Source organism: Myotis brandtii, unplaced genomic scaffold (genome assembly GCF_000412655.1).
Source record: "Myotis brandtii unplaced genomic scaffold, ASM41265v1 scaffold133, whole genome shotgun sequence".
NCBI lineage: Eukaryota > Metazoa > Chordata > Mammalia > Chiroptera > Vespertilionidae > Myotis > Myotis brandtii.
In genome coordinates, this window is record NW_005354718.1 from 837,486 (window position 1) to 848,161 (window position 10,676).

Sequence of the window (10,676 nt, forward strand, 5' to 3'; positions counted from 1 at the left end):
CTAATCTAGCCTTTGCCTGAGGCTATCCAGCAAATGCCTCTGTGCAGGGCTTGGGCAGGGCGGGTCCCAGGGGATCAACAGGGCGGGCAGAGCGAGCAGTTATGGCTGCTCTCAGTCCCATCCCCAGAGGCTCTGCCTCTGTGTCCAAGCAACCGCTGCAAGTACCTCGGTGAGAAAGCTGCCCTCGAGCTCCGACAGATGCCAGACAGTCCCGCTTCTCCCGTTTGAGTCTGGGTCCCCAGAGACTCGCCTGGAACTGGAGCCCAGAGCCTGAGACTCCCTCCCGATTGAAAAAGACAACCACGCCCTCAGCCGCCAGCCCGCTCCACACCTTAGTATTTTACTTCCGCACTGCGCCTCCTCTGAGTCTCGGTATGCTTTTCTCTTTCCTTCTAGTTGTAGAATTTCCCCTCAGCCAGCCTTCCTGTGGTTCTGGGTGATGTCCATTCCGTCTTTTAGTTGTATTTTTGAAGTGGTTGTGCGAGGCAGCAATCTCCGGTGTTTACCTATGCCGCCATCTTGGTTTCTCCCAGAATTGTTTTATATGTACCTCCCATTCTACCACAAAAGATATTAAAAGATGTGTATTCAAAGGTCAAAATTTAATAAAATTATTAATTTTTATTGCTTCAAAGACATTCTTGAGTGACACTGGCTATTTCTTTTTTCTGCCAGTGCCTGGTCATGAAGAATATAATGACTAATAGTGCAATTTGATGCCATTGCCTTGGTTCAAATTTATGCCATTGCCTTGCTAAAGCACCAGCAATTTTACCTACACTGCTTTTGTACCATCAGTGCAAATGTTCATTCAGTGGGCAAGAAGGCAAATTGATTATTTCAGTATTATGATAAACTATATTACTAATATATTATGTCAATATTGTGATGAAAGTAGTTTTTACTTTGCAGAGCTCTTGAAAGGGGCCTAGAGACACCCAGAGCTCTCAAGACCACATTTTGAGAACTGCTGTTCTAATTCATTCTGACCAGTATTTAATAACCATGAAAAAAGGAGTCTTTTAAAATCCAAGAATTAGTAAGATCAAGTGGGATTATCCCTAAAAAGTATTTATAAATTACATGATACATTTTATTGTACAATTTTAGTCATCAAAAAGATCAATAATTCCTGTAATAAAATGCAGAAATAAAACAATTTTATTAAATGACATATCTTATTATTTTTCTAAGTATACTTAAGGACTCTTAATATTCTTCTGAATAATCACTTATGATTGATTGTTCACACAAAAAATAACTCATTATTTATTTCTACTTAGCTGATAAAAAAACATATCTAATTCTAATATTTTAACATCTATAATTATCATTAGCCAATCACCTACCTGAACATTTAGAAATTATCTGATGTTGAACCAAGTTCAAATCTTCATCTGACCCTTCTTTAGCCAGTTTTATATTATTCTCAGAGTAATATTCTCCTTTATCATCCTTATTGTTTCTACTTCCCTCTGTATTACTGCTTTCTGAGTGGCTCTCTTTATCAGAGTTCAACTTGATTGCAGTATCAATCTAAAAATTATTTCCAAGGAAACATTTTTCAAAAATAATATATTGTTTTAAACTTTGAGTTTCTAAACTATTTTAGATAATGGAAGTGTATGTGGGGACACACATACACTAGTATTAAAGTATTCTAGGAATATAACACTTCTTAATTAAATGTAATTTAACTACACAATTAAATTTAATAACAATCTGGACCAAAGAAATATGCACCATTCTCTAGCAATTTCTAGCAATAACGGAGAAAAGTCAGGAATCAGTCCGGAAGAGAACTGCTCTCTGTCAGGTTCTGGGAACGAGGCATGCTGGTCCCTGCTCCCTGAGCTTATACTCAGCGGACAAATTAAAGGTCTAGAGCTGTGCTGTCCAATCCTATATAATAAAGAGCTAATATGCAAATGGTCATCACGCCTAACAGCTCAGACACTCAACATTGGGGAGAGAGGAATGGGGATCAGCCAGGCAGCGGCCCAGGAGAGGGACAAGCCACACGCCCTGCAGTCCCGGGCACCAGTGCCTGTGGCTGCAGCCTGGGAGAGGGACAAGCCACCTGCCTCGCAGTCCCAGGTGCCTACGGCTGTGGCCCAGGCAAAGCCATCCGCCCACGGTCCCCTGTGGCTGCGGCCAGCCCGGACAAAGCCAGCCTGGGTCCTGGGTGCCTGTGGCCGGCCAGAGGGAGGGAAGCCTGGGTCCCTGGTGCCTGTGACCAGCTGGAAGAGGGAATCCTGAGTCCCAGGTGCGTGGCGAGGCAGAGGCGGTTAGGGGCGATCAGGCCAGCAGGGGAACAGTTAGGCGCTATCAGGCAGGCAGGCAGAGGTGGTTAGGGGCAATCAGGCAGGCAGACAGAGGGGTTAGGGGTGATCAGGCAGGCAGGTGAACGGTTAGGAGCCAGCGGTCCTGGATTGCGAGAGGCAGTCAGACATCCCCCGAGGGGTCCCAGTTTGGAGAGGGTGCAGGCCGGACTGAGGGAACCCCCCCGCATGCACGAATTTCGTGCACCGGGCCTCTAGTATAATATAATAGCCACATGTGGCTATTGAACAGCTGAAAAGTAAACAGGCTGAATTGAAATGTACTTTTAATGAAATTCAAGTCAGAACCATGTGCTTTGGTGATTATTTTTATGCTATTCACAGTTTTTCTATTTCATTATGGTTTCTCTTTCCATTTTAGCGACATTCACTTTGAAAACACCACTTTGGTGCAGCTGTGTTTTCCTGAGAGAACAAAAAAAGACATCCATGGCTGAGTCAGGAGAAAACAGGGGTCACAGGGCACATGGCAGGGAGAGTCATAGTGGAAATGAACTCACCCCAAGGGAGGGTCACAACCTCGGAAAGAGAGCCAGCCACTTTTTTTTTAAAATCTTCACCTGAAGGCATGCTTAGGCATATGAAGGACATGCTTACAGACAGGAAGGACATGCTTACAGGGAGGAAGGAGAGAGAGCGACATCGATGTGAGAAACATAGATCAGCATGCTCCCTGACCGGGATCAAACCCACAACCCAGGCATGTGTCCTGACTGGGAATCTAACCAGCAACCCTTAGGTGCACCAGAGGACACTCAACCAACTGAGCCACTTCGGGGGCTGGGCAAGAGCACCAGCCACTTCTGAGAGGAGTACCTTTTCCCTCCCAATGGAAGGATTGTCTGCTCCAGTCCTTCAGGGCTCAGTCCTTGGAGGGTTTTATGCTCTCTCTACACCCATGTGATCAATCTCTCCTACTGTAATCTGTGCTCCTTGAGAAGCTCCAAGGCAGAAGGTTGGTGTTGGTGAGAATTAAACTGCCAGGGATACAGGAGCATCTCTGTTCACCTGAACTGGTACATAAATCCCAGCAGAACTGAGCTGAGTCAGTGGTATAATGATTATAGCCACCATTAATTGGTGAATTACTATTAGCTATGTCCTGTGCTAAGTACTGTACACACACTGCCTCCTTCGCTCCATACAATGATACTATGGTGAAGGCACTGCTACCTGATTTAACAGAAAACGAATCTGGTATAGAATGAAACTAGTGGAGACCCAATTTATAAACAAAACAATGCCTACTTTATGTAATCTCAGAGGTGTTAAAGAGGGTTCCCTTTCAAAAACATACTTCTGTCAAAGGCTAGGTAAAACCTGAAATTCCCTAATATCCAGTAAATCCTTAAGGATTTTCTGTGAAAATGCTGAAATTGCTGGGAAAGGTCCCATGGGCCTTGTCAGTCATTTATATTATGGTATTAATGAATTTAGCTGACCTTACCCTGAGAATGGGTTTTTATAGAGAGGAATATAGAATATACAAAAGATAACTAGATAATAGCAATATACTGAGATAACACACTTTAGTACATATAAAGACCTTTCACATGTATCATCACATATGATCCTCTTAGAATGAGCAGGAAATAATAAGGCAAAAAGATGAAACTGGAGAACAAAAGGCTAACTTTGTTCACTTCACAATTTTACCCATAGCTCCCCATCCATCTTCCCCAGCCCATTCATTGCCCGATAGTCTTTCTGTTCCTGACCCTCCTGCTCTTCTACCCTGTGGCCTATGTGCATGATTTTCCTTTCTTCTTCATTCTCAAAGCCACATTCCAGCTCCAATTTTCATTTCTCCATGTCCCCCACCTCATACCTGCATGTTAGTCCCAGGAAAAGTAAATACCCTATAAAAACCTTTCCTAACAATTAGATTCCCTACCTGAAAGATATGGGATTTTTACGAAAAATATTCATAAGCAAAAATAAACCAAAAATTTTAGAATGAGAAATCTATTATTACTAAAGAAATTTCATTAAAAATATAGCATTTTAAATTCATTTTCTGCCATACAAAAAATTTTGGCAACATATCAATAAATGCCAAATTTGAACAATAAAACTAATAAAAACTCCAGGATTTATTATTCAGACAAAATATAAGGTTTCATAGACATTGAATCATTTGCAATCAGCAGTCAACATGTAATATACCTGTGGCTTCCTTCCCCAATCTAAAATGGACCTTACTTATTATCCAGGAACTTGATTAACACAAATCACAATTTTTTAGGAGGCTTTCCTTTTGATAATAAATATTCTAGAGTTAACTGTAGCTTATTGGGTTCAAATAAAATCTTACTTGAAGTGACCACTAATATTTTTCTTTTAAATAAGTCTTGAACAAAGTAATATTAATCTATGTACTAAAACCTGTGTGTCAGTATTTGTGAAGTTGCTGCGTTACCAAAAAAAAAAATCACCCAGGAATATATAAGCAGAAATACTAATTCTATGCTACTCTAAATTTTATCAGGTTTTTGTATATTACCCTACCTATACAGAGAGGGAAAATCATTCTAAATTTATTGAACACATATTTTATGAATACTTACTATGTGCCACACTAAATGCTGAATGCTATGAATAACACAGAAAGGACTGACCAATTGAGTTAAAGAATTGAGACCTGCCCCCAAATGGGTGACTCAGTTGGCTGGAGCATCTCGTACACCAAAAAGGTTGCGGGTTTGATTCCTGGTGGGAGCGCATATGGAAGGCAGCCAATCGATGTTTCTCTCTCACACTGATGCTTCTCTCTCTCCCCTCCCCCTCTCTCTCTCTTCCTCTCTCTCTCTCTTCCTCTCTCTCTCTCTCTCTCTCTCGCTCGCTCGCTCTCTCTCTCTCTCTCCCCTTTCTTCTCTTTCTTCCTCTCTCTCTCCAAAATCAATAGAAACATGTCCTTGGTGAGAACTGAAAAAGGAATTAAAACAATAACTAAGAAGTATTGAATACTTACTAGGTGCTAGTCACTGTTCTAAGAACTTTAAATATTATCCTTAAAACATGCCTATGAGGTTTGAACAAATGAGAAAACTGGCACAGAGAGTCAAAGTAATTTTCCCAAAATCACATAAAATGTGGTCAGCAGAACCCAATTTGAACCCATAACTACAGCTTTAAAAAAAAAAAAAAAGAGGAGGAGGAAGAGGAAAGAGATAAAGAAGGCAACAGTATCCTATATAATAAAAGCCTAATATGCTAAGTGTTGGGTCGTCTGGTCGGCTGTTCAACCAAAGCGTAATATGCTAATGATATGCTAAGGCCACTCAACCACTTGCTATAATGTGCACTGACCACCAGGGGGCAGATGCTCTGACTGGTAGGTTAGCTTGCTGCTGGGGTCCAGCCAATCTGGACTGAGCAAGATGGGCCAAACATGCCCTGGAGCCCTCCTATGGTCCCTCCCTGGCTGGCCAAACTCCCGTGTCCCTCCTTGGCCCCGACCATGCACCAGTGGGGTCCCTCGGCCTGGCCAGCGCCCTCTTGCAATCTGGGACCCCTCAGGAGATGTCAGAGAGCCGGTTTCAGCCTGATCCCGCAGGCCAGGCCAAGGGACCCCACTGGTGCACAAATTCATGTACTAGGCCTCTAGTTTCATATAAAATGACCTAAAGTAAAGTCCAAGAAATCTGTGTGCTCCCAGCACACCCAAAAGAACTACCTTAAAATGGGATGTTAGCAACAATTTTTATTTATCAGAGTTTAAATCATTTCTAAACAGCAAAGTACCTTTAAGGACACTGGCTCTGGTGAGAGCACCTCCAAAGAAGTATTTGAACACCTGCTCTCAGGACGTGTTCTTGAATTGGAGGCTGGTTTTGAAATCCCATCTAAGTTCCCCTTTATAATATCCATTGATATCCTGAAACAAAAATTTTAAAGCAAGTTATGATGTGTAGTGTTAATATGCAATTCATGGCTTTGTTATAAGAATTATGTTGCTACCAAAGTCACACTACCCTAATTTCATGAAAGATGTCTGTGTCTGTGGATCATTAGATTTTATTTCACTGTAGGTGGAAAACGCTGCCTCAGATGTTAGATTCTGAAAGTGGCTAAAAAAGAATGCAGAGGTGAATGCCATCTTGATGGCTTCCTGTACTCTGAGAGATAATTACTGTGTCCTTGAACTGAGAATACACTCATGAAGCACCACACCTCTCAGCCAAGAGTCATGCTTTGTCGTAATGATTGGCTAAGGCCTCTACTTTCTTCTGGTTTTGCCTGCCTTATCCCAGTCTTCCCTCTCAGCCTTATCTTCCCTCTCAGCTCTGATTTCTCCTCTCCTCCTTGGTGCTGTATTTTCATGGAGTACCTACCTCCAGGTCACTGCTCTTTATCTATCAACCCTCCCCTTCTAAAACCCATGACACTACTTCTGCCCTCTGAGTCAACAGAGAACAAAACCTACTTCTTCAAGTAGGGGGACAAACTTTCATTATCTGGCTATACATCACCAGTCTCTTGAACTATTTTTCTTGTGTCACCACCCACAGGCCTCTCACCACTCTGGCTGCTCTCTTCCCAGTGCTGCTTTCTGAAGCAGGAACTATGAGGCAGGGTGGTTTAAACGAGTGGGAGGACTCGGGTACTGCTTGCACACTGACCCTGTGCCGTTATTCAGGACCAGCCCAGATTTGGTCAGGAATGTGAGGATGTCATGCATACGGAATAAAATGAAAGGAATAGGGAGAGTTCCAGTTTTGCCTTCTCCATACTTAGCTTTATATGTGAATTGAAATCTTCCAACAAATCCTTTCCTAAATTCCTATCAATTATGAATTAAACCACTTCTCTCATAAAAGAATGAAGAAAAGCAATTGCATCTGGCTCAGCAAGTGTTAACAAAGTCCTTTCCTTGTCCTACAAAATGACTCGTCATTCTCTGTTGTTTAAACAGCACAGGCAGAGTCCAGGGAAGTTCTGGACACAGGCAGAAGCACAAACATAAACAACCTGATGCTTCTCCAAGGCACACAGAGGGATAACATGATTTAGCCCCCAACCATTCAGTGTGCCAAAGCTGGTGCTTAAGGAACCAGTAGGTCAAGTCTTTCCATCTCAGCAAATGAAAAGGGTATTGGTCTCAATGTTATTCAACTCTGCAAAAGGGTTTTGGCTCGCTCAGGAAGGCACTGACATTATTATTGTGGGATGACGGATTACCCTGGCCAGTCATGTCACAATCAAAAAGCATAAGGCACTGGAAGGTCAAATGTCTTGTAAATGCCCTAAGCAGCTTGTCAGGGAGACTTATGGCAGCTTATAGAAGGAGCAGTGAGATGGAAGCATGTGCAGAGCTAGAATAATACATGTCAGTGAAGGGTGAGGCCCAGGGAGCCGTCAGTGACATGGATCAGTTATAAAACTCCAGAAATCTTTCAATTTGCTTTAGAAATAGGTCTGTTCTATTATTTTTGCTCCTGAAAATAATAAATTATATAAAGTACACTTCCCAGGGTGAGTGGGAATGTAACTGGCAATCTTTGAATTTGGCCATATAGAAAAAAAGTATGGACAAAGGGCATTGAATTAGGATCTCACAGATGTATTTGAGTGTTTGAGAATAAACCTCAATAGCTACATAGAAATTCCACAAGAAAAATAAAGCACTGTACAAAAAAGAAAGCAATTAAATGACAAAATTGGGGAGTAACTGGAACTTTCATATTTGATTGTGAGAATTCAAAACAGGACAACCATGTTATAGAACTGCTTGGCATTTTCTTATAACGCTAAACATAGGCTTACCATATGATTCCACAATCTCATTTCTAGATGTTTACCCAAGAAATATGTTTCACACACAAAAATGTACATGAATGTTTATAACAGCTTCATTAATTGCCCAAACTGGAAACAATCCAAATGTTGCTCAACTGCCCTAGCCGGTTACTCAGTGGTTAGAGCGTTGGCCAGAGGACTGAAGGGTCTCAGGTTCGATTCCAGTCAAAGGCACGTACCCCAGCTGCAGGGTTGCAGGCTCAGGCCTGGCCCAGGCTGGGGACATATGCGGATGTAACTTTCTCACAAAGATGTTTCTCTCTCTGTGTGTCTTCCCACTCCCTTCTTCTCTAAAAATCAATGGAAAAAATATCCTCCGATGAGGATTAACAAATGTCACTCAATGAGGGAACAGATAAGCAAACTGTGGTACATCCATCCAAATGAATACTACCCAACAATATCAGGGGACAAACAACTGATACAAAACATGGAGGAATTTCAGCTGCATTGCATTAAATTGAAAGAAGCCAGGTTCAAGAGACTCCATAATGTTTGCCCAATTATAGGACCTTCTGGAATACACAAAACTTTAGGGGAAATGGTTGCCAGGCCTGGGAAGGGGAAGGTTTAACTACCAAAGGTACCAGGGGACTTGGGGGGAAATTGTTCTGTATCTTGATTGTTGTGGCAATTGTGTTTGTCAAACCTCATTGGACTGCACATTAAAAGGGTGATTTTTATCGTATATAAAGTATACCTCAATTTTAAGTTAACCTCTTACAAATTTTTGTCTTGTTATATTTATATATCCCGAAGATCAATGAGAATTGCTTAGTCAAAGAACATTTGCGTTTCAAATTTTGGTAGTCGGCCAAATTGTTCTCCAAAAACACTGTACCAAACCACTACTGCCACCAAGTTATGATGAGATGGAAGTCTGTTTCCCCACATCGGACTGGGGTCAATGGTTAACGTCAAAGCTTTTCCATCTTTGTCAATCTGTAAGTGCCCAAAGATATGTGGAGTTTGACTGACTTTGCTTGAATTACGAGAGAGGTTGAGCCTCTAGTTAAATGTTCGCTGGCCACCTTTTTTTATTTTTCCGTTGAAATGCCGATTTGCATTCTTGGTCACTTATGGTCTATTTTAAGTGGCTGATGATTGATTTTAATATAAATTCTAGGCTGTTGGTCAGACTCCCAGGCACGCCCTCCCCGCCTCCGCCCTCCCCCAGGCCCGGCCCCTCTCAAGCTCCGCGTGGGCTGGTGGCGGGGCGACCGAGCCGGCTCCTCACCTGCCCGAGGAGACTCTGGGAACTAGTCGCTCAGAGGCACGCCACGGACGCTCGCAGCGTCACCCACTGTCCCCCCAAAACAAGGAGGTCCTTCCTGTCACCACAGTTCACTACTCTGAAGCTGAGAGGTGTGGCGGGTCCAAAGCCCTCCTGCTTCAGAGAACGCTGTTCCCCTGGCAACCGAGTCACGCCGCGCCCAGTCTCGCGATAACAGGAAAGGGCCGTACCACCCAGCCTTGAGACGTGGGGGCGGGACAGCGAGGAGCTGGGCAGCTCCATTGGCTCGTTCGTGTTTCCGGAGCACAGCGTGGGTGGGGAATGGTTTGTCCGTATTGAGGCTGCACTCGGAACGGGGATATCTGGGGGCTAGTATGGCTCCGGCCCTGGCTAGCCATATGGTGCCGGCCCTGCAGGTCCGTCACCCTCCCTGAGCTCGTTGCCTCCTCTGTAAAATGGGGATAACTCCAAAAGATCATGTGTGTGAAGTTCTTGGTAAAGTTTGGGTGCCGTATAAATGAAACATTAGTAATTGCACAAATAGGGCTACAGCCCAAAAAGGGTAAAAGTGATATTTGTGGTTTCTGTCATTGTCAGTGCATGAAGATTCTTTCGTTTAGTCCACAAACTGATTTTCTTCATCCCCGGTACCATGAAATACCTGCTTTTTTCCCAGTCTGAGCAGCACTTTACAGTTTACAAGGGATTTTCACATACTTGGCCCCGTTGTTTTAGGTGGGTAGGATGTGGATTCTTCAAGTGGTTTTCAGCAGAGTAAATAGACAAAGGTTAAGTGAGTTCGTCAAAAACCACAACTACGTTCGAGGGCAGTGCTGGCTGTAAATGCCGCCCATGTGCTGCTAACCCTGCATTTCTACCGCCAGCCCAGGCTGCTCCCCTGAACTCCACGCTGTTGTATCTGACTGTGACCTGGCAACTTAGACATCTCCACTTAGGTGTCAGAAGCATCTCAAACTTCACATCAAAATCAGTCTTCACATCCCCTCCACCACCACCACCACCACCCCCCTCTTAATCCATCTCCGTAAATGGTAACTCTGTCCTGCCAGACTCAGACCAAGAACCTTGACGTCATCCTCAATTTCTTTTCCTCTCACATTCTACAATCAAGTTATCGACCTGTCATCTCTACACTCAATATATATCCAGAATCCAACCACTTCTCGCTGCCTTCCGTGCTCCAGTGAGGTACATCCGGCCACCGTCTCTCATTCAGAGTAGTTAACTGTGGTGACAGGAAGGACCTTCTTGTTTTTTGGGGGGGGGGGGGGGGGGGGGGG

At 43.4% G+C, this 10,676-nt stretch overlaps 1 protein-coding gene across 1 annotated transcript in view; it reads right to left on the reverse strand.

Moving 5' to 3' along the window:
* The window catches only part of FSIP1 (fibrous sheath interacting protein 1), a 182,372-nt gene extending 172,960 nt beyond the window's left edge, over positions 1–9,412 (reverse strand). The window contains exons 1-3 of the mRNA XM_014534772.1: positions 9,379–9,412; positions 6,087–6,219; positions 1,350–1,536 (exon numbers count right to left, since the gene is read on the reverse strand). Of these exons, the coding sequence (XP_014390258.1) occupies positions 1,350–1,536; positions 6,087–6,212 (313 nt within the window). The 5' untranslated portion in view covers positions 6,213–6,219; positions 9,379–9,412. The remainder of the gene's footprint in view (positions 1–1,349; positions 1,537–6,086; positions 6,220–9,378) is intronic.
* Positions 9,413–10,676: the final 1,264 nt, after the last annotated feature.